The following is a 25,414-nucleotide window of genomic DNA, read 5'->3' on the forward strand; positions in this document are numbered from 1 at the left end:
TTAGCACAATGGATAATCATTGGTAAAAGTTAATAAATGAGAGCACTTTTAGTTCTAGAAAAGACCCGTGACAAATTCAACTGCTGTCTTTGAGTACATAATGGATCAACTGAGAGAGGATAGTGATAAAATATTTTCCTTCTTTAGCTCCTGGGTAAACCCAGAAATGGTTAACTTAAAGAGCAAACCAGACAATGGTTAAAAAGGTGACAAATTACTTAGCAATGCAGTGAAAGATCTCTCACAGATTTGTGAAGCAGGATAGCTGTGCTTTGCTCTGGAGTCAGTTAACTACTACATTTAAACCTAAGTCACTTTTGACCAGACAACAATCAATTTGTTCCTTAAGTAGGAACAAATTACACTCTGTGTGGTTCTCTGTATTTGCCTAGAACAAGTCCCTTTCTCTGTTTCCCATGAGTCATCCAAGCCACTCAGCTGGGGAGAAGCCCACAGCGGCATGCAGGCAAGCGAACTAGCACCATCTGAATATACTGTCCCCCAGCTCCTCAACTTTCCCATCAGGCTTGCCTTAACACAGGGGCCAAAGACTGGGAGGAGTGATTGTAAGTTGCCCAAAGTGTAATAAGAAATGGAACATAAAGGTCTTTGGAAATATAAAAATACCTAAGAAGGTTTAAAAAACTGTAGTGAAAAGATCATGATCTTCAATTTTTTATGCCTAATATTCAATATTAAAACATCATTAACATTAACAAGTGACATTTAGTATAATATTTTTATCAAAGGTAATTCTATTAAACAATTTTAACATGACATTATGTATTAAAATCCTGTATTGTGAAATTCCAAGATAAGATACAAGTTTAAGGTCTCTGTCAAGGGTCACTAAAAGAGTAGATTTTTTTCGATAACCTTTTTGGTTTTTGGTTTTTAATATTAACATACGTTGCTCTGTTTTATTATATCATACACTTGCAGTTGTTTTATAAATAAATACCACAACCTTTATAAAGAACCTTAGAATCTGGCCTACATAAAATTATTTTATTCTAACAGAATAGCAAACTACCCAAATTCAAAATAAGCTGGCACTGTATGTATGAAGAATAAGAGCCTAGATTAAGAAAGTTAATTTAAAACTCTACAAAACACTCCAGGGGAAAGCCTATTGTGGCTTTTATGGGATCGCCTTGTAAGCGATGAACCTGAAACACAGTTTCACAGTGTTTTTTCCTTGTCTTGTCTTCCTCTCGTTGATAAATGCAATGCATCAGCTGAGAGCCTGAAAGCAGTATTAAATCACATCAGAAATACAGGATTTGGTTCCACTTACCTGTTCCTGTTGCTGGAAATCCAATCTGAAATAAGTGTCGATGCCTGTTGGTGACAGTGTTTGTTGCCAAAACTGCACGCCAGCATTATAACTTCTCTCCGGAGCTCTCTAGGTACCATCAAAAGGAAAAACAATGAAAAAGCGGTGTTACTATCTGGAGAGGAAGGGTTCCTCATTGCATAAGCAGTAGATACGTAAATAATCAGCCCCAAAATAATTTCCAGATACAGAAATCCTATTTTGCCAAGGAGGAGATGGTCAGGCAGAGGAAAAGAAGTTCAGGATAATACAAGTTACAAGTCTTCTCTGGAACAGTAATACAGTCGGGCAGGGGCGGGGGAGGTGGGGCTGGGTTCAAATCTCCCTTTTACCAGTAACGGCAGATCTTACAATGAAGCATGGCAAGGATATGCTTTTGTTCTCAGGACCAGGTAGGGGAAACTGTGCTATCCATCAGCAGGCCTCCCAGCAAAGGGAAATGAAAGATGCAGAATGAAAGAAAGATCATCTCATGCTGCTGAAGTCGCAGTGGTACTAGTTATATGTTATTGTACAGCTCTGGAGGGAAAGAGGCAAATAAGAAAATAAAACAGTACTCATGTTGGTAGGAGGCTTGAACAAGAGATCCATTAAAATTGTTTTTTGGCCATCCAAGCTTGATGTACGTGGTTGCAACTTGCTTTAAAATATATTCCTAAATGGGGGTTAGGGGAAATAAAGAGGATGTCAGTTTCAAACCTCTCCATGATGATAATTACAGTTCCATAATACGATTAAAATATTTTCTAAATGCACCTACTTTAAAGAATCAGTAAAAAGATGGCCATGGTAAAGGCTCTAATTTTATCCAGCTCAGTGTTTCAAATATAGAAAATAAGGATAAAATACAGTTGCAATGGTAGAAGTCTACTCTTTACTTCCTATTGAATGATTAAGTAATTTGCACTAATCAATATTTTAGATGAAAATTTGGACAGCGAAACAAGGACACTGAGGAACAGTGACAATGACAACCATGCACACAAATATACAAATGTATGTAGACATAGCTTGTGGAAAATAAGCACCTAACATTTATGCAGTTCATGTCAACAGAGCACATTTAAAGAAAAGCTGTGATGTAAGCCCAGCCGATAGCCTAGCACTGTTGAATCTGAGATACACAGAACACTCTTCAGTAAAAAATATGGCATTTCAAAGTCAAAATCCATTGAGCTAATGATATATTTAAATATTAGCAGCGATATAAAATATGCTCTCCTCACTTTAATGTGGTCCTTGAATTTTGTCAAAGAAATGAAAGCATCAAAATTACAGTAAAAGCAATTCTTAACTTTTACTGAAATTGAGGTGTCTGACATGAAATACTATTCCAAAGTACAAATATATACAAAAATGTATTTTACTTTTACAGAAGCTTAACATGGCAGTGTCTCTGTTAAGGAGAAAAGAGAAGTGTGGTAAGTCTTTCTCTAGCCGATAAAAGTTACACCAGAACTATAACGACCCATTTTTTTTTTTGCATGTCTGTTGTCAGGGATTAGACCAAACTAATGACAACGAACAGTCAAGCCAGGATCATTCCAGTTTTTAAAAAATATATGAAAACAGAGGTATTTGCATGCAGACTTGGAATAGGGAAACAAGAAGCAACTCTGATGGTCATCAGACAATGTGGAGGGGGCCAGAAACATACTTCATGTCATGGTATTCTAGTCTCGAGTAATTCCAAATACTCTAGTCTCGAGTATTCTAGCAGAGCCCATGGGTCATAAGACGTAGGAGGATTTTATAAAACACAGGGCAGACTCCTAAAATAACTGAGGGGAACCAAATAGGGCTCGAAGGTAGATAGAAGGCAAAGAGACATAGTCTCATATACAAAGCCTCACTGGTGATAAGAAATTTAGGAATCAGAAGCTCATTAGCCATACTTAATCTTAATCTTATTCAAAATGGTTATTAAATTAGATTAGGTGGTGTCGGCCATGCAGTGTTGGTTTACCAGACTTCAGCTTAGGAAATCTGGTCAGGTAACATTTTGGAATGTTTGTCATGTCTTTGTGTCTATTTGGATTATCTATTGTTTGCTCTCCTGTATCCCCTTGGACCCAATTATGAATGGGCTCTCGCCTCAATGTTGATCTTATCCTTGTTAATTAAGGAAGTGAATTGAATTCACTATGCCCTTTTGGATAAAAATAATGACTAAGAATCTTTACTGAAACTGTCTATATTCTGTTAAGATCTTTGGGATCCCTCTACCCAGGTTAAGTCCTTTGTGAACACAGAGCCCTTTAACTCTTGGAAAGTAAGTTTGAACTTTAAGGATTTGCCATGTATATTTGTTCTCAAATTCTGAGGCATTTAAGCTTAATTGACACTTTTAGGCCAGAATAAAAAGTAGCTCAGATTCCATTTCTTCTTCAAGTAATTGTCATCAGTGTTGCACAGAAAATCAGGACAAAAATGATAATACAAATGAGAAGAAGAAACACAAATAACTCAGGATCAGTTGCATAAAGTGGATAATGAGAAAACAGTTCATCATCTGAAAATAAGAAAGAAGAAAATAGGTCTTTTTACATTGAAGACATTGTATTTCTCCATGCGGTCCAGTAATTTATCAAGGGGATAAAGAGCTCGGCTGGCAGCATGCCAAGGAAGAAAATCCTTCTCCTCAGATAGGTATCTGATAATCTCCAGGGGGATATGCTGAGGCAAGTAGCCGGCTCTGCACAGTCAAAAAAGTTCATGTTAATTATATGCAGAAAATATACATGATGATGCAAAAGTCAAGATTTTACTTATGCAAATAAAAGGCAGAAAGCAAGATTCATCACAGTATAAAGAAGTCATACTCAGTGCTATAAAAATAAAATTACTCACTTTTTAAATATAGTCCTACTTATGATGCCATGTGCCTTAATACATACAGAGTTAGAGAGTTAAAAATTTACATACACAAAAATATCAGAATGCATATTTTTTAAAAGGAAAGAATTCCGGAATTTGAATAAAATCGACTCTAGGTATTTTCCTTCATAGAAACTCTTCCGAGGTCACATGTAGTTGAAAATAATTGATTACTGAAATGCAATTTCAGTTTCTCAATGCATACTCTTTGCTCTTCATGTAGTTCTGTGTAATATTTACTACAGATTGTGTTCAAAAGATCAAACTAAAGAGGCAACTTATAGTTTTGACTGTATCTGTGTCATATTAAAATTTGAACAGCTCAAAAGAAATGGTTTCCAAAACACCTATGAAAATCTCAGTTAGATTTTAATAGAGTCCAAATTCCAAACAAGTTGAAAGAACCGGCTCTTCCCGTTTATTATTTTTCTTTCAAAATAGATGCTGTGTCACCTTGGGGACCAATGTCAGATTCCTTGGAGAATATGAAACTGTAGCTTTTTAAAAAATGATCTGAACACACGTTGTGCATATTTAAAGAGGATATGTCCGAAAAGGATCCAAAAAGAAGTGTATATCTCTACTCTCCAGGAAACTACATATAAAATCCTTGCAAATCAAAGCATTATAAATGACAATCCACAGTACATTAAAAGATAGTCTGTCTTAGCCTTGATGTCCCTGATGCATACACATTGTGACACTATGTGTTTTGCTGGATTTTTTTTTTTTATTTTACAAGAATGATCAACTGAATGCAGACTTCTAACATGAGGACCAGCTAAATATGAAAGTAACCAAAGCCTGCTTATCTCCTTTTTCTACCTCTCGCACTGATGTTCTTTTGTAACATCACAAAATTAGATGGACCTTTCATTTTTTCCTTGGTAGAGGTGGACAGGCAGGGAGCAAAGTCTGTCTCGTCTTCACCTAAAATAAGTTTGCCAGATTATGTAATTCTTACACAGTCTGACAAGCAAGCTATGGTAAACTTGTGGCCATGTTCAGATGTCTGTAAGAAAAACCAATTCTGGGGGTGCCTAGGTGGCTCAGTTGGTTGAGTGACTGCCTCCGGCTCAGGTCATGATCCCAGACTTCCAGGATCGAGTCCCGCATCGGGGGACTCCTTGGGGAGTCTGCTTCTCCCCCCGACCTTCTCCTCTCTCAAGCTCTCTCTCTCACTCATTCTCTCTCAAATAAATAAATAAAATATTAAAAAAAAGAAAAGAAAAGAAAAGAAAAACCAATTCTGAAAACTGTGCTTCAGTTTTCTTTAAAGTTTTTTAAAACACAGATGTGTGTCACTCTAATGATTTTAGTTCACTCATGGCATAATACAATGATTTGTGCTTTGTAGGAGATATGACTAAAGAAGATGACAAATAATGTTATGGAAGAGACTTGGGTTTGAGAAAGAGCTGGGAACTACTCTTGCTTCCCATAGAATTAAACAAATTCATCTTGCCAAGCTTCACATTCTTTATTTACAAAATAAGAAGGTTGGAAAAAAAAAAAGAAGTTTGAAAAAGAAGACCTCTTTTTTAGCTCCCAAACCTTTTATCCTAACCTTCTTGTGTACAATTTAAACTGCAACAAATATTATAATAATACGGTCATACTTTATTTGTTCAAATATTTGAAAAAAAAAACTTTGTAACTTCTTTCATTCCCCATTCTTCAGTTCAATATGTGTAAATCTGAGAGGCAGGGCTTGGATCTAGGTTTTTCAGAAGATATCTGACAGAGTGTAAAAAAAAAAAAAAAGCAAAGCAATTTATGAGGTAAATAGCATAGAGAATATTTTGCTCATTCTTTAGATAAATAGAAATATATCTCAAGATTGAGTACCCTGCCAGAATCACCTAGCTCATAGTGGCAAATCTGGACGCCCATCTCCAGAGTCCTACTTTCAAATAATGACAGAAGTTCCAAATAATGACAAACCAAAGAAAGTATTCATTAAATAGGGAAAGAAAGCAAGTTCTGTTTTGAGTCCTTATGGAAAAAATTGCTAACTGTTCACCAAAGTCCATGCTTTCCTATACTTCCTGGGATAGAGTATAATGCCCATTTTTTTGGTATTTAGGTGTGGTCTTGTGAACGCTCATCACTGCCAAGGTTAGACCTCTCCTATTAGCTCCTCAATACTCATTTTCCCTGAAGTGAATCGTTCAGGGTGACCTTGGAACTCTTGTACTGAATATGTCAGAAGCCCACCTGGGTGTCTGGATGACCGCATGCCTATGTACTAGTTCTCACACCAGTTCTGTTATGTGAGCAGAAAAAAAAAAAAAAAAAACACTTCTATTGTGTTTGATCCAAATACATGCTTGGGTCTATTTTTTTTAAAGCAGTTAACCTTCTCTAATGCAGCCCTCAAAGAGAATAAGAAACAGATTACATTCAAATTGCTCTCATTTGCGTTGTTACAAACATACGTAAGTAATTACCTACTACATAATTCAATACACTCACATTTAGCCTACTAGATCAAAATATGTAGCTACACTCAATTGGACAAGATGATCAGCTTCATTACAAAATTAAGACTCGTAAGAGATAATGTTGCTGCATAAGTTACCTAGTTTAGATATGTGTTTGTGTAATTGGCTGGTAATGATATCTGTGATTACTACTACTGATAATGCAATCAATATGGGGGAAGTGTGTGGAATCCAATGAATGGAACACTACATTAGCTTCAAGTAATCAGCCCAGTAGAGAGCACATTTAGGGTCCCGATGCCAAAAGGCAGTTGCCCTAGATTTGCATCATCACAGAGAAATGCTGCTAACAAAATAGGGGGAAAAAGAGCAAATTTAAAGAATATTTCATGTACAACTGTGTTTTATTAATATTTTAGGTAGAGGTTGTAGATGATATCTATCTTCTGTATTGGGGTATAGGTTGGCATAAGAAATAATTTAGGGGGGCGCCTGGCAGGCACAGTCAGTTAAGTGTCTAACGCATGATTTCAGTTCAGGTCATGATCTCATGAGTTGTGGGACGGAGCCCCGTGTCGGTCTTCTCACTCAGTGGGGAGTCTGCTGGAGATTCTCTCTCTCCCTCTCTCTCTGCCACTTCCCCCAGGTGTACACTGATTCTCTCTTAAATAAATAAATAAATCTTTTTAAAAAAAAAAATAATTTAGGAATCAAAGGAAATATGATGGGGAAATGAGGAAAGTTAAAAAAAAATAGATGAAGATTGCCCTTATACACCTATATATATAGTTCCTCTTCCCACTTCCCCTTCTTAAACACACACATACCCTCTTCTCCTTCTTTGATTTACTGGAGCTTGCAAAGAAATATATCTTTAGGCATACAAGAGAGTATTTTTTTAATAAGAAGAAGATTAAAACCAGACAATATTAGCTGATATTGAAATGCACTGATCTTAGCTGGCTTTGTTTTCACCTAAGATCCAAAACTACTTGTTAAAAACTGCTCTGAATTCTGTGAATGTTAATTCTTAAATCTACTGAGATGGGTGGCTTGCACACAAATAACTTATTTTATGTGAATTTCCTTGCAAAGCATTTGGCTTCTGGGTTCTTGATACTTGGAAAAAAATAAAAAGCACAATTAGACTCTTCAAAACATCCTGCTTCCAGGTTTCACTAGTGGAATATTCATTTAAAACCAATAAATTACATACTACATCTTTCACAATATGTCTAAGAGACATTATATCTCTCTTTGAGGGCACAGATTTGTAAAGTATTTGCTGACATGCTTAATTAAAAAGTTTACTATTCTATCTATTATCTTTCGTTAATCATTGGAAAGGGCTTTTATGTCTTCGTTGTGAGAAGGTCCCATGGCCGAGACTGGAAACTCCAGTAGTCCTCAAAGTACCATAGATTCAAAAAGGAAAAACACAGGGGAGGTATCTTTGTCAACCAACAGTCTATTTGGTTAGGTCATAGATGAAACAAAAGCTATGATTCGGACATTGGAGAAATGTTGTCGGCAGAGACGGAAAGGAAATTGCTTATTTGTAGCCCCATGAAATCAGAACCACAAAAAGTTGCACAACAAAGAATTCTCATAGCACCCCCTTCTCCTGTTCCTTCTCCTCCAGAAAGCCTTCTTCCACACTGACTTAGGCACTTCTTTTCTGGGCTCACAGAATACCTTGATAACAGTAATCTTTATAATAGTTATCATGATATTAATCATAATTTTATCATAAGATGGTCTTTCTCACTCACTGGACTTACCTCCTTAAAGAAATGAAGCATGCTTTGCCTATCTTTGTATCCCCATAATCTAATGCAGACTCTAGTACAAAATAGGTACTCAATAAATGTTTTATTTTACACTAAATTACATTATGGCAATAATGTCATTGTTCTTTTTTTTTTTTTTTTTTTTTTTTGACAGAGAGAGTGAGAGACACAAGCAGGCAGAGCAACAGAGGGAGAGGGAGAAGCAAGCTTCCCACTGAGTGGAGAGCCCGACGCGGGATTTGATCCCAGAACTCTGGGATCATGACCTGAGCTGAAGGCAGTCGCTTAACCGACTGAGCCACCCAGGCGTCCCAATGTCATTGTTCTTAAAAACAGGAGCACTTTACAAGCATAATAAATTTTAACATACACATATGTTATTTTTTAAATTAAGCATTTTTTAGGGTTAAAAGATACCAACAGGATGAGGAAAGTCTATTAGAGTGATATTTATACTATTTTTAGTCATCTTGTTTATTAATGGTAATGATGGTAATGATAGAAGATAAGAAGGCCATTGCTATCTAGCTAAGGAGCTTTGAATCAGCTAATCTATATCCAAATGAAATATCTTTATAGCCAGAGAGAAAGCAGAAGCACTGTATAAACACCTCTGTTGTTTGTTTGTTTGTCTGTATGTTTTTGTCCCCGATTAGTAAATTACTTTCCTACTTTCCTGGAAGCAACAGCATTATTTTATACCATGTCTTTAAGCAAACTGATCGTGGGTTTGGAAATCTCTTTCTCTTAATCAGTAAATGGACAAGGATGAACTACATGATCTCTAGGGTCCCTTCTTCAGTAAAAATTTGAAGATTAAAAATAAAACATCCAGAAATAATTTTTTGCAACTTGTATGGTCCCCCTGCCACCACCACAATCAGCCTTTCCTATCTGCAAACGCACTTGCTTCTTTATTTCCAAGTATAATTTCTCAAGAAATCAGCCATCATCTAAATAGAGGGATCCTCTGGGTACTCAGTAATGTTAAAAAGCAGAATCAATGTTTGGTTATTAATTGGAAGAGTTAATAGATGTTAGCTATTCACCTGAAAAGGAAAACACCCTTAGCTTTATGGCTGAAATGAATTATTTTTTAAAGGAAAATGATCAACTTATTTTAAGCTCTTGTATATTAAGGATTTACCATATGGTATGGTGTTATGGAATGATGGTCTAAGTTTGTTTTAATTTACTATCCTTAAAAGCTTTAGAATCAGTGCTATTCTGCAGCCCCCCAAACTACTTCTTTTTTTTTTTTTTTAGATGAAGAAGCTACAATTTAAAGAAGATAAGCAACTTGCCAAGCTGACTTGGCTAATAAGTGAGAGAGCAGGAATTGAAAACCAAGACTGACAAGAAAGCTCTCACTGATGCCACCACATGAGACTGCCTCCCTAAATACCACTTTGAACTAGAGTTAAACGCTTTCTGTCTCCTTTCCTTTAACATCTGTTTACACATCACTATCATAGCTCTCATCACGTTAAGTCTAGTTCATGAAGAAATACGTAATCAAAGCCCAGATGCTAACAGGGCAAGTGAGCAATGGTAAGGATCAGAGGATTATGGGGAATGATTTAAAGAGGAGGCTTAGGCCAGGCCTCAGTGAGGACACCTGCCTGCGTGACATGAGAGAGCAGATCCGGCAGGGGAGGAATTCAGCACCCCCCCACCCCCGGGAAACAGCAAGGTCCAAATTCCTAGACCAGGAATAAATTGGGGACATTGGCAGAATCACAAGGAGGTTTTTGTGGCTGGCGTGGAGTGAGCTGCAGAAGAGTAGGCTAGGTATAATGAGGTTGCCGATGTTGGTGGTGCTGAAAGGCACTTAAATAAGAAGGGCTTTGGCTTGTTTTTCTATGGGTGATGGAATTCTACAGCAAGTGTTTGATCTGATTTATGCTCTGAAAGGGTGACTCTACTGCAGTAGAGAGGAAACCCAAATATGCCATGTGGTCCACCCAGACAAGAACAGAGTGAAGCATGATCTCCTAGCTGACCGTCTCCCTCTCCCACTATACAGGCTATGCCTATGAGAAAAACATACCTAGTGAGGGAAGTTACTGACATGAAACCAGACAATGATTTTTTGAGGTAGGCTTCACATGAGATTTGTTTTAGAAACAGTAGCTTATGCAGGTATCAGGAAAAGGAAATATTCCCAAAGTTTATCTATGTATTATTTATTGTTACTCAATTGCTAAAAACAAAAACAGAAAACAAAAAACAGCAATGATGATATGGGACTGTGACATTGTTTAGGCAATGAACACATTTTAAAAGATAAGAGTATATATTTTACATATAGGAAGCTGCACTTTCCACTCTGGGTTAATTAGCACAATTATTCCAGAATTTAAATAGTGAAAGCAGCCTGAAAGACCACGAGGAAAATAATCCACATAGCTTATGATTTCCACTAAAAACACAATACTTACCCCTGGGACTAATAATATATTATATGTCAATAAAAAATTTTTTTTAAGTTAAAAAAAAAAGAAAATACAATGCTTAAATTTGGTATGGAATTTTGCTTACTAGGTAGTGACATTTTCCGATGTTCTCCATAGTCACACAGGAGTAAAAAGAATTTAAAAATCCAGTAGGATTTTACTGACATTAGGATATCAAATCATCGACTGTGTTTCATACTTCCTATTTGGCTGCTTTTTAGAGATATGTGTGAATAATAGGAAACTAGAAAAAAGAAAAATATCACTGAAACCAAACCACTTAAAAAGAACTAAAGAGCGTCTGGCTGTCTTAGTTGGAAGAGCATGTGACTTTTGACCTTGGGGTTTTGAGTTTGAGCCCCACATTGGGTGCAAAGATTACTTAAATAAATAAAAACCTTAAAAAAAAACTTTAAAAAAATAACTGGTTAGGGGCATCTGGGTGGCTCAGTGGGTTAAGCCTCTGCCTTCGGTTAGGTCATGATCCCAGGGTCCTGGGATAGAGCCCCGCATCGGGCTCTCTGCTTGACAGGGAGCCTGCTTCCTCCTCTCTCTCTCTGCTTGCCTCTCTGTCTACTTGTGATCTCTCTCTGTCAAACAAATAAAATCTTTAAAAAATAATAACTGGTTATATATCCTCATATCTGATATTATATCAAATTTTTGCTTTTTGTATATATTTTACTATACTATACATTAAAGTTTACATAATTTTTATAATAGTTTTCCATATTATTGGAGATTCCTCATAATTACTTTAGCAACGTTCTGTTGGAAAGATAGATGGAGTTCACTGCTGTTGAGTACCTGAGGTGCACATAACAGAGCTATGAACATCTTTGTGCATGTTGTGATTCTTGGCAAATCTAAGTTCACGTTCTCAGGCTTCATCAATTAGCAATTGGTCTAGGTAAAAGAAAAAGACGTAGACAGTCCCTGTGGTGACCAACACTGATTTAGCAACCCCTGTTACTCCAGACCCTGTGTCAAGTGCATATATTATATATTACATATTATATATCATATATAATATTATACATTGTATCATATAATGTTATATATGTTATATAACATAATACATCATGTTATGAAATCCTCGTGACAATCTTCTGAGCTTAGCAATATCACTAACCCCATTTTGCAGATCAAAATTGAAATCGAAAATGCTTCCTTACCTCTCCAGGATCATATTGCAAATAAGGGTGGTACTGGTATTTGAACCCAGTCTTCCTGCACAAATATTTTTATCACTATACCAAAAAGGCCCAGCAAGTCATCTTGAATTCCCTCTCCCATCTTCTAGTAAAAGGAGGAAATGAGAAGAGGAATTTAAGGGACATCCAGTGGGAGTAATCTTTGGAGGCCTTATAACGAAACATAGTAGAACCCATGGGGAAGGAGAGAGTAGTATGGTCTGTGGCTGCAACTTTGAAATGGAGGCTTTAGTGGACTTATTGTTGATCTAGCTTTTAGACTTTGCTCATTTGGGGCCACTTCTGGCAAAACCACTTTAGTCACCACTGCCTCTAATTCCCCGGGTTCGAATCCCCATAAGACAAGAACACTGTCAGCCTAGACTCTGGCCTGGAAGGCCTGACGCCATTTAGAGGCACTTTATCTGCCATAACGAGCATCCTCTTCAACAACATGCTGCTTTCAGAGATCTTGCTGACGCAGGAAAACAACAGAGTGCTAGGATGTGGTCTACAGAAGAAAGGGAGGGGTAATCATCTGCACTTAGGATCTTTAATTCAAATAAAAGGAAATATTTCAAAATAGAGAAGGTAGTTTCCATCTCAAAGTCTTGCAAGAAAGAGAAATTGAAGCTAAGCAACATGGTGTGAGGCTCCTAGACACAGGCTGAGCAGGAAAGAATGAAGACTTGAACACTGGCATACGGAGTGTGGGGGAAATCACTTTCTGGATATAACTGTAGGGGAGACTCCTGGGTCTGGATAGTGTGCTTCAATTAAAAACCTCAATGAGAACTGTCAAAACCAAGACAGTCCCTCTGCCAGTCTATTCATAGAAGTGTCTTTACATATATGCGGCCATAATAATTCTGTACATAATTTTCTAAACGCACAGCTAAGGTCTGAATTTTAGAATAACACAAAGGTAATAATTAAGAAGGAAGATTCAGTCCCAAATGGATGCATTCAAAAAAATAAAAGAAAAACACTTCTGAGAGTATAATCTAGCCATGCAGAAGTCAGTAATGACCCAGGTGGAAAGGTTCTAGAAGAGCCACCAAAAGTCATAAAGGGGGCGCCTGGGTGGCTCAGTGGGTTAAGTCTCTGCCTTCAGCTCAGGTCATGATCTCAGGGTCCTGGGATCGAGCCCTGTGTCGGGCTCTCCGCTCAACATGGAGCCTGCTTCCTCCTCTCTCTCTGCCTGCTTCTCTGCCTGTCTGTGATCTCTGTCTGTCAAATAAATAAATAAAATTAAAAAAAAAAAGTCATAAAGGAGATCTAAGAAGTACAAAGTGACAGCAACCCATTAGATCTGGGCTCTGCTATCAGCTTGAAGAAGCTCCTGGCCAAGTTAGGACATCTTGAGTATCAGTAAGAATGAAAACTGCCATGGAATTAAACTTATCAAATATACTCAAACGCATAGGATAAAATGGTACTTGACTAAAAACAAAACAAAGCAAAATAATTGGTCACTATGGAGCATGCTAGAGGATTGACTCACTATTTTTTAAACTGAAAACGACAGGGAATCAGTTCAGCATTTATCCTGCCTTTCCTGAAGAACTATATCACGGGGTCACCGAACAGTACGTGAGAGCGAGTTTCTCTTGAGAGAACTATTTTGTTTAGGAATGGAAGAAGAACCAGGGCATCCTCATTTTGCCACCTCCAGTAAATCAACAGATTTAGGCATTGAACAGTAATCGCTGCAAATGTCATAAAAAGACCACTGTTTCTTTTATGTGTTCATTGAGAGTCAACTGTGACGCAGACTACCAAAAAGCTGAAGCTGTAATGGATCAAGGCCTTGGATTTGATGACCAATTTACAGGCCAGAGAGAGGACAGAGGATCATAGAAAGGTACAGAGTGAGGAGGCAGTCAGCAAAATCTAGACAGTGGGAATCACGTAGGACAAACCACTTCGTTCCTCGCCAAATAACTTGGAATTTTTTTTTTTTAAGACAAAGGGGAAAATCAATAGTTTAAAAGAGTGTGAAAAGATAACATCAACTAGTCACAGAGCAGTAATATCATTTGGCTTCTAATTCAAACAAAGTGTAAAAAAAGAAAAAAGATACATGCCACTTATAAGATCATTGAAATTTAAATACTTCCTGGATTTTTATATTATTGAGGAAATGTTCATTTTAGGTCACCATCTTTAATAATGTTCATTTTTAAGAGCCATATAGTGAAAATTATTTTATGAAATGATGAAATGTCTGGAATTCATTTCAAAATGGTATGAAAGGGGGGCACCTGGGTGGCTCAGTGGATTAAGCCTCTGCCTTTGGCTCAGGTCATGATCTCAGGGTCCTGGGATTGAGCCCTGCATGGGGCCCTCTGCTCAGCAGAGAACATGCTTCCCCCTCCCCTTTCTCTGCCTACCTACTTGTGATCTCTTTCTGTGTCAAATAAATAAGTAAAATTTTTAAATAAATAACAAAATGGTATGAAAGGTTGGTTGGAGATATGAAGTAAGACTGACCATGAGTTAATCATGGCTGATGCAAAGCAAAGGATACACCTTTCTACTGGCTTTTGTGTATATTTGAAATTATTCATAATAAAGAGGTGGTTTTTTTTTAAGATTTTATTTATTTATTTGACAGAGAGAGAGATTACAAGTAGGCAGAGAGTCAGACAGAAAGAGAGAGAAGCAGACTCCCCTCTGAGCAAAGAGCCCAACGCGGGGCTCGATCCCAGGACACTGAGATCATGACCTGACCTGAAGGCAGTGGCTTAATCCACTGAGCCACCCAGGTGCCCCTAAAGAGGTTTTTTTAAAAAAACAAAGAAGGGACTAAGTCTTATCTGTGTTTCCCCAGTGTGCATCAAAAAGTCTTCTTATTGTCTATGTTTAAAAATATTTGCTGAAGGGGTGTCTGGTGGCTCAGTCTGTAGGGCAGGCGACTCAGTCTCAGGATCGAGTGTTTAGGCCCCCCATTGGGAATGGAGCCTAACAACAACAACAAAAAAAATTAACAATATTTGCTGAATAACAAATTCAAGGAAGGCAACATTTCTGGCCTCCGTTTCCTTCCTTACAAAACGAGAGAAACGCTATTTACCTCCTAGAGTTGCTGTGAAAGCTAAAAGACAAGAAATGGAAGCGTATTTTGTAAACTGTAAAGGTCCACAGAAATGTGGAGAGCCTTCAGGCTGAAGAACCAGAATGAGAATTTGGCAACCGTATATTCTGCATTTGTATTCTGACCTTGATTTGTTCCTTACACGGAGCTACTAAACTCATGGATAGATCCCAGCGCATTCATTTTTCCCCTTAGGGACAAAGTACCAAATGGTAGTGTAATTGCCAAGGGAAAATTATTACTCTGTTCTGAATTATTTCTATCATAAATCCAAAACCAGTCAAACAGGCTCTGTCACAGAAACGACAGGGTTGCTGTACAGTGATGAGAATCCCACATACAAGTGCCCCATAAATCCGAGAGTATCACAACCCTCCAAAGTCATTCTGACTCATGTGTTTAAATCACAAGTGGGAAGCCCGGCTGGCAGCACGTTGGTCAACACTGTGGAAACAATGAAAATGAGGTGATTTACTCAGCCATCAGTTCGAGAAATGTCCCGTCATCTGTCTTATGTAGATTGCGCAAAATGTGACAAGCATTTTGTTTGCTTTTCTTTACACATTTTTCTATTGAATCGCAGGAGAAAAAGTCTTTTTCATTTAGTAATGATAACAATCACCCATATTTCTCCTAAATTCAATCACAACTTCTCTTAGCATGTCAAAGAAATGATTTCTGGTAAGAATGGTGAATCATAGAAAGGCAGAGAGAAGGACACAGCTTGTCTGTGTGTCATGCATTTTCTCCTTCTCTAATCTTGGTAAAATATTCATCTTTACTTAGGATGAAATGAAATATCTAATCTAATTCTTTATGATTTAAAGTGATATTTTCCTGCCTCTCAGAATATAATACTCCATTCCAAATTAGAGTTAAAAGCCACTCCGTGGCATTGTAGATGAAATGTGGAAGGTAAAAATACTTTTTATTACCGGTGAGATAGAAAAAGGACTTCAACTATATAATTCATTATATAAAAATAGGATTAGTATCTTGAAAAAGAAGAGAGCTGTACCCATTTGAAATCACGTTCAGGGAGTCAGGCATGTTAGTTAAACTTGTGGGACTTTATTTTTCTTTCATAAGGGGCTAATGAGAACGTCAGGAAATGAAGGATGAAGATAAACAAATGTACCTAGCCATGGCGTACTAAAAAATGCTAGCCCTGGGGCGCCTGGGTGGCTCAGTGGGTTAAGCAGCTGCCTTCGGCTCAGGTCATGATCTCGGGGTCCTGGGATCGAGTCCCGCATCGGGCTCTCTGCTCAGAGGGAGCCTGCTTCCCTCTCTCTCTCTCTGCCTGCCTCTCTGTTTACTTGTGATCTCTCTCTGTCAAATGGATAAATAAAATCTTTAAAAAAATAAAAATAAAAATAAAAATAAATGCTAGCCCTATAATGATACAATCAACTTAGTTGAGAATTTGTGCCCACAAGGAGTTCTGGATTTATTTGAGGAAATTTTCAATTCTTAGAATTAAAATACGTTAAACTCCTTTTGAGATTGGCCCATAACTATATATTGAAATAACAGGTAATTCTTGTCCTGTGGGACACTAACTTGCAGACAAATCATCGAACCTCCAGAAGCAGAGGTTAGGAAGGGAAGTAGCTTTCTCTACTAGCTCCATAGCTCTCAATCTCTCCATTTATCCTTCAACTCCCAGGGTCACAAGATTCTGAAGATACACTATTATTATGGAAATATTTAATTAATCCTGGATCCCGAGCTCAGAAATATAAGACCTTAACCTTTCCTTGATTTTCTTTAACGCTGATAATGTTCAAATAAAACTTAGGAAAAAAATAATGATAATGATGTTCTAACTCCTTAATGATGATTAACAATTAGAGAACATTAATGGTATAGATTGACTGTGTTCTAACAATGACACTCATTAATTTTAATAACAGTCCTATAGTTCAGTCCTTGCTTACTGTCTGAAAATTTACCCCTCATTACCACTTGTAGGAAGCAATTTTTTAAAGTTGAAGCACCAGTGAAAATACAAAACAATTTAAAAGTGCTAGTTAATTTACATTATTTAAAAAATATTAGTGTAAAAATAAAATATTGTCTCTTAGTAAGAACCATATGCTTAAAATATATATTTTTAAGATTTGTTTATTTATTTATTTAACAGACAGAGATCACAAGCAGGCAGAGAGGCAGGCAGAGAAGGAGGGGGAAGCAGGCAGAGAGAAAGCAGGCTGAGCAGAGAGCCAGATGTGGGGCTTGACCCCAGGACCCTGAGATCATGACCCGAGCCGAAGGCAGAGGCTTAACCCTCTGAGCCACCCAGGCACCCCTGCTTAAAATATTTTATATCCTGCTAAAATGATCACATGTGGTTCAAAAACATTATTGAAATTGATATAAAATTTTTAAAAATTAGAAATTTCTCTCTAGTAAGAAAACCACTTTCATGAGAAAAATAATTCTGGAATCAGTTTAGTAGAAGTCATTATCAGTATTATCTAATATATAATTCTAATACAATCATAATTTTCACAAGGATCATGTATTTAATACTAAAAGGCAGAAATTTACAAGAAAAATGATAAAGTGATGAGGTCTCTCAAAGAATTTGTAGTTTGAGAAAGATGGCAGAAATCTGCCACTCGATGCAACTGAAATACCCTTTAAAAACTTACATTTGCTACTCTATCTTTTCAAAAAGAACTTCATCTCAATTAAAGTAAGCTATCTAAAAAGAATTTTTTTTCCTATTGATTTATTCATGGTTAAATCTGTACCACTGTTTCCTGATAAGAACGATGAGGAAATCATCAGACTTAGCACTTTCTACTAAACTCCGCGGCCCCGCTGGATTTTCACTTGCTGAATCATTTCTACATTTTCTCGGTTTAAAGATTTGCCTTCTATTTTGTAACCCTAATTCTCTTTCCTCTTTATCCTTGGCTCCATGTGCAAGTACATTCAAGCCTCATCACCATTCTTTCGTAGGCAAAGGATAAGTTGACCGTAGAAAAGATTTTATATTCTATCTACTGGAATATTCTGGGCTTATAGAAATCTGAGTCAGTCTGAATTTCCCACTTTCCAGGTAACTTTTTCTTATGTTTAATTTTGAAAGTTCAGGCTATTTATCAAGATACATCTGTGTTTTTTTTTCCTAAGACACAGGGTACCTTTTAATCTACATACTAACATCTTTATTTTGAGAAAGCTACTCTTTGTATGTCTTCAAGTTTTCAAAATTTTCTTCTTCTTTTTCATGAATATTAGATGCATACATGTACACATACACCAACACACACACTAGATGTGTCTTATTTACATTATGATTTTCATTGTTTTTTTTCCATTTCATTGATCTCAGTGATTGCAAGCTCATTCTCCATGTCCTTGATGATGTTTCCCCTGTGTCTGTAATGTTTACTGCTTCTCACATGGCTTTCTTTCTTGTAATGCCAGATTACCTTCATTCTTTTTGCTACCTTATCTCTTTCAGATTTCTTTGCATGTTTTCTTTAAACTCTCACCTCAAATGACAAACTCGATAAAATCCCCCATTTCTTTGTTTCCATTCTTTGAAATCACATAGAGGGGTATATTTGAATTATTTGTTTGATGTTCTAGTTCTTCTGTTGTTATTATGATTCTGTTTTTTAAAAGATTTTATTTATTTATTTGAGAGAGAGAAAGCGCATGAGCAGGGGAGGGTCAGAGGGAGAAGCAGACTCCCCACTGAGCATGGAGCCTCATGTGGGGTTGAATCCCAGGACCCTGAGATCACAATCTGAGCCGAACTCAGACTCTTAACCAACTCAGACACCCAGGTGTCCCTGTTATTATGATTCTTAACTATCATTCTTTCTATACTCCTATAGATTTAAGATTGGATTATGTTTAAACAGTACTCATAATTAAAAAGTAAATTCCTATACCGTAAAAACAGTTGCTGACAAGTTATGGCTTAAGAGCAATCATGGTGAATAGGTTGGAGCAGTAGCAGTTTACATCAGGGTTGTTACTTCCGACCAAGTTCTAATCAAATCAGTAGTTCCATCTGTTTAGGAGCATATTTCTGTGCCATAGTTCCATTTCAGAATATGCTGTATAGCTGTGTGATTCTTACTTCGACCTTGTACATCCCAGGTTCTCATTGTGGTGATTTAGCATTTAATTGTTTCTCTCCAGCTGTCTCGATTAATGGTTGCCAAGCCAATTGCCATATATATTTCTTCCCCCACCCCATTTCTGTTCCCTGCTTCCTGAAAAACATGGGAGTTTCCATGTTGTCTCTTTCAGGCCTGATTTTGTTTCCTCTTCCTTCGAGTGAAGAAAGATTCAGCAATGGAACCCATCATGCCTTAAGATTTTATTATTCTAAATAAGCCAGTCCCTCCAAGAAGCTGCCTTCCATTTTTATAGATTTCTGCATCCCACAGAGGACAATCTACATCTATAAATCTATAGATATATAAATATCTATAAATACTGTCTTCTATTTTCAGAATCATTGTCAATTTAGGTCCATAATTCATTGTATTTGTTAGTCATTCTTTTTCCTTTCCTTCCTTCCTTCCTCCCTCCCTCCCTCTCTCCCTTTCTTTCTTCCTTTCTTTTTGGTTGTTGGCAGTTGGTGTTAAGGTGGAAATGGATATGTATTTCATTTCCTTTAACAGAATATCCTTAAAAAAACAATGCAGAATAAACAAACAAACAAACAAAAAATGGCCATACCAATAAAAGTCGTGGGGATGCTGTGTTTAAACTGGCACTCTCATCTATTTCTGGGAGCATATTCAGTTGGTATCTGTAGAGTACTCAGCTTGCTCTTGACCAAAAATCCCTTTCTTTCCTCATCCTGAGAACATGACCAGACTTCATTTATCTGATTCCTTCAAAGTTAGGTCTTATTATGTAATTTGATTTCTATCAGAGGAAAATAGGCAGAAGTGATACAAGTCTTCCAGACTGACAATATAAAGCCCACTATGGGTTTCTCCATGCCCTGTACCCTTCCGCCATGCTGAAATGGAGACAATCCCAAGCTGACGTGGAGTTATTTGTTAAAGATATCTACAACCTTGGTCACAAAGGAGGCCTACTTAATAGCAAATTTTTTCAAATAGAAATATAATGCAAGGAAAGAGCCTAAGGGTCTGGCTCTCTTGTTGAAGATTGATGAATTCAAGATATCCCCAATATGAAATTGCCTGGCATTAAATAGGAAGCCCACTAAGTTTTTAAGAGGGGTCTATTAACCAAAGATGCCATAATCTTGGACTCAATGAATGAGTAACTGTTTAAGACTTGAAAGAACCCTTAGGTACACAACCTTCTAGAAGCAGACAGTGGGATATAAAGCTGCATGGCACCCAAAGAAGCTAAATGCCCAGCACTCATCTCATATATGCCCATGTAAGATCATGGAAAAGAAAAAGTTTCCCAAAGGGCAGATCCAGAGAATACTAAGAAAACTTGACCAAGAAGTCATGCTCAAACAACAAAATCAGAATTTAATCAAACTACTCATCCCCAGGAATCTTGCACAATGGTTTCAATGTCTCCCATTTTTTTCTCTGTCTTGAATGGCAAGTTTTTGTATTTTTGCCCCATCATTGAGAATTGGTTGTGTGAAAGACACCAACTTATTAATTCATGGATTTCCAGAGTTGATATAGAGATCTCTCTGCTTCACTTGGAGATATTGAACTTTGGACTTTGGTTTGTATATAAAAGATACAATTTCAGAATGTATCATTTGATTATCTAGTTTGCTAACCAAGAATATAAAATAAACCTACAAAATTAGCATTTCATGAATTACTCCTTGTACTTTATCATGTGAAGGAAATGTTTTCTTTAGGATTTTCTAGTATGGAAAAACAGTGTAGGACTTCAGTGGGTATATTTGGAAATCAAAAGTACATAAAGACAATGCTAACTTCAACTAAATTTAAAAATATGATCATCGATGTTAAGTTCTGGTAATTACTAAGTGTAAATCAATGGATTTTTTATTTACCACATGCTAGGTACATTACATAATCCATTTGTGGAGAACAGAGTTGGTTAAGTATACTTAAATTTGTTTGGGCAATTAAATAAGTATTACTTAGTAAATTTCTGCAGCAAATGGTTTTTATGAGAATAGTGTATTTCAAAAAAGAAAAAGAAGAAGAAGAAGAAGAAGAAGAAGAAGTAGTAGTGATTATACCAGTTTTTTTTTCCCCTTTTACCTCCTCAAATATGGCATGCAGGTTAGGAGAAAGAGCACATTAGCAGCTTTAAAGAAACCAAACACATAATTTTTATTTTAGAATATATATGAAAAAGCCTTTTATAATAGATATTGTAGAATACACTCACACATAAAACCCTCTCTTACTTTTCCTAATCAAAGCACAAGTTGCTGTTGACTCATAATATAAATAATATAAATAAACAAGAATTGTTTATAGTTAAAAAGCAAATGCATGCAGTATAATATTCTAAGCATGAATCCAACAACAAGAAATTCCAAAAGCTTTCCAGTTCAATGACGCTTAACAGGGAGAGAAATCTGTATTTCCAGATCATCATTAAATTCCCATATATAACAATGTATAACTAGAGACACATTATATTCTCCAGAATGACAGACTTTTTTTTTGTTTTGCTTTCCTATCTTGCTATCTCATTAGTGATTTAATTCAGATAAATATGGCTTAAAACTGAATCAAATAAAACTTGAAACTGGCTAGCCAAGAAAATATTTTTAAATGGCCTTTCTATTGTAACATGTCACCCTAAGTAGGTAAAGCTAAAATTTGGACATCCTCTATGTATCCAGAGATTTGAAATCTGAGCATGCTTCTTAATCCAAAACTGGGAGATTTTCATAATGGCAAGGAATTCCTTTTTTAAAACTTTGATTTCAAAAAGATGCTATCATTTTGAATTTCTCATTCTGATCTTTTCCTGTACACCTTCCTCTTCTACATGTGTTTATTATAGATACTTTATTTTGAGGTCTCTTTGAAGACTATCTTAAAATACCACTGACTGCTAAAAAGCTTGAGTTGGAGAGACGTCAAGGAAGATGGTGGAATAGGAGGACCCTAACCTCACCTCATCCCATGGATACAACCAGATAACATTCTTATCAGTGTAAGCAACCCAGAAAATGACCCCAAAACTGGCAGAACAAGTTCCACAACTAAAGGGAGAAGAAAAACTACATCTAAGAGAGTAGGAAGGGCAGGGATGTGGTAGTGTGCTAAACAGGTCTTAGGTCATTCAGAGGAGGTGAGGAAGCCACAAGCATGGAGAGGGGAAACAGACTATCATACCAGGGAGCCTATGTGGGGAAGGAGAATCCTCATAACATTTGTCTTTGAAAACTAGGGGGGCCAAATTTCATGAGTTCTTACAATCAGCAGGACTGGACTTTTAAAGACTGGACTTTTAAAATTGCAGGTTCTGTTCTGGGAGAGCTGGAGGTCAATAGGAATCTGAGTCCCCACTCCCCACCCTTAAAGATATAGCAGGAAAAAGAGCATGTAGAAACAACCATAGAAACAGCAGTTTAAAAAATGGCTGGGAGAGTTAAAAAATAGGAGGGAGAGTTATTTACTAATCTCAGAGCTTGTCCAGGAAGGGCAGGGTTCCCCCAAGGGACTTCTCCAGGAACAGAGGAGGAGGCAGATGCCATTTTTTTTTTCCGCCTCCCCAACATAAACACAGGGTCACCTGCAGGAATGATCAAGTCATGGACATTCAATACCAAAACTTGTTTACACCAAGCACTGGGCCCACCACTGCTCTTTGGAGGATCTGCCCTTTCTGATCACACTTCCCTCAGTGCTGGCACTGCAGGCCCCCTCCCCCAGAAGACTGATGCAAAACTTGCCAACACCTCACCTCCTGCCCCACACAGTTTGTGAGGTCTTGGTCTTGGTGGCAGCAGCAGCAGTGGTCCCCTTTTCACAAAAGACCAAAATGTACCTTGTTAAAATCAGTCTGCCAGAGAGGCAAAACACTGCCTACAACAGGCAAAGAGAACCACTGCGGATGACTAAAAGAAAAAGCAACCAAGACATGAGAGCATGGTGCACACAAAATACATAAGAGATATCCTTTAAGTGCCATGTTCTGGTGAACAGGACACTGCACTGTAGGGAACTACAGACCTTTTCTTCATAAGGCCATTATTTTCAAGAGCAGAAGACATATCTAACCTTCCTAGGACACATTAATAGAGAGAGCAAGATAAAATGAGGAGACAGAGGAATATGTCCCAAATGAAAGAATAGAACAAAACCACAGCAATAAACCTAAGTGAAATGGATATAAGTAATATGCCTGATAGAGAATTTAAAGTAATGATCATAAAAATACTCACTGGACTTGAGAAAAGAGTGGAGAACATCAGTGAGACCCTAAACAAAGAGATAAAAAAGAACCAATCTGAGATGAAGAACACAATAAGTTAAAGTAAAAATATACTAGATGAAATCAATAGGTTAAAAGAAGCAGAAAAAAGACTTAGTGATCTGGAGGACAGCAATGGAAAGTAATCAAGCTTAGAAGCTGAGATTTAAATAAAAATTATGCAAAATGAGAACAGACTCCGAGAACTCAACAGCTCCATAAAAATTAGTAACATTCACATTATACAGATCTCAGAAAATGAATAGAGAGAAAGGGGGGCAAAAAATTTATTCAAAGAAATAATAGCTGAACTGTATCTTCCCTAATCTGGGGAAGAAAATAGATATTTAGATCCAGGAGGCCACAAATCCCAACAAAATCAACCCAAGGTGATCCAGTCCAAGACACCTAGTCATTACAATGGCAAAAAATAGTGATAAACAGAATTTTTAAAGTAACAAGAGAAAAGAAGAGACGCCACATACCAGGGAAACCCCATAAAGATTTCAGTGAATTTTATTAGAGGAACTTTGCAAGCCATAAGAAAGTGGCATGATATATTCAATGGAAAGGAAAAAATCTACAGCCAAGAATACTCTAACCAGCAAGATGATCATTCAGAATGGAGAGATAAAAGAGTTTCCCAGACAAACAATAGCTAAAGGAGTACATAACCACTAAAGTGGGACTCTGAGTAGAAAGGAAAGACCATAAGTAAGAATAAGAAAATTAGCAAGCACAAAAGCAGTAAAAAATAAATATATATGTAAAAAATCAATCAAGGGACTCAAAAATAAAAGGATGTAGAATATGAGACCATATACCTAAAATGTGGAGAAGAGGAGTAAAAATGTGTTCAAATATAAGTAACCATCAACTTCATAGAGACTGCTATATGTAGAAGATGTTATACACAACCCTCATGGTGCACAAATCAAAAATCAGTAATAGATTTTCAAAAAATAAAAAGACAGGAATGAAAGAATAGAATAAAACCACAATCACTAAAGAAAACCAGCAATCTGTGAGAAAAGAGAGCAAGAGAAGAAAGGATCAGAAGTAAACTATAAAAACAACCACAAAATCCACAAAAGAAGTAGCAAATTGGCAATAAATAAATACCTATCAATAATTATTTTGGATGTAAATGGACTAAATGCTCTAATTAAAAGATGTAGGATGACAGAATGAATAAAAAACACAAGACCCATGTATATGCTACCTCATTTTAGATGAGACATTTTATTTATTTTTTTTAAAGATTTTATTTATTTATTTGACAGACAGAGATCACAAGTAGCATAGAGAGGCAAGCAGAGAGAGAGGAGGAAGCAGGTTCCCTGCGGAGCAGAGAGCCCGATGTGGGGCTCGATCCCAGGACCCTGAGATCATGGCCTGAGCCGAAGGCAGAGGCTTTAACCCACTGAGCCACCCAGGCACCCCTAGATAAGACATTTTTAATGAGAGTCTCATTATAGACCTAAAGACAAATATAGTTTGAAAGTGAGGGAATGGAGACACATTCATCATACAAATTGAAGTGAAAAGAAAGCTGGGATACCAATACTTATGGCAAAGAAAATACATTTTAAAACTGTATCAAGAGACAAAGAAGGACACTGTATAATCATAATCATAAAGGGGACAATCCAACAAGAAGACATAACAATTATAAATATTTATGCACCCAGCATGAGAATACCCAAATTCATAAAAAAGTTAATGGCAAAGAGAAAGAAGTTAATCAATAGTAATACAGTAATAGTGGGGGACTTTAACACCCCACTCATATCAATGGTCAGATCATCCAAACAGAAAATCAGCAAAGAATTAGTG

General features: G+C 36.9%; 1 protein-coding gene across 1 annotated transcript in view; it reads right to left on the reverse strand.

Moving 5' to 3' along the window:
* The window catches only part of TRHDE (thyrotropin releasing hormone degrading enzyme), a 376,037-nt gene that overhangs the window by 32,848 nt on the left and 317,775 nt on the right, over positions 1 to 25,414 (reverse strand). The window contains exons 13-15 of the mRNA XM_082742838.1: positions 3,884 to 4,031; positions 1,894 to 1,991; positions 1,298 to 1,405 (exon numbers count right to left, since the gene is read on the reverse strand). Of these exons, the coding sequence (XP_082598964.1) occupies positions 1,298 to 1,405; positions 1,894 to 1,991; positions 3,884 to 4,031 (354 nt within the window). The remainder of the gene's footprint in view (positions 1 to 1,297; positions 1,406 to 1,893; positions 1,992 to 3,883; positions 4,032 to 25,414) is intronic.

Source organism: Mustela nivalis (assembly GCF_964662115.1).
Source record: "Mustela nivalis genome assembly, chromosome: 7".
Taxonomy (NCBI): Eukaryota; Metazoa; Chordata; class Mammalia; order Carnivora; family Mustelidae; genus Mustela; species Mustela nivalis.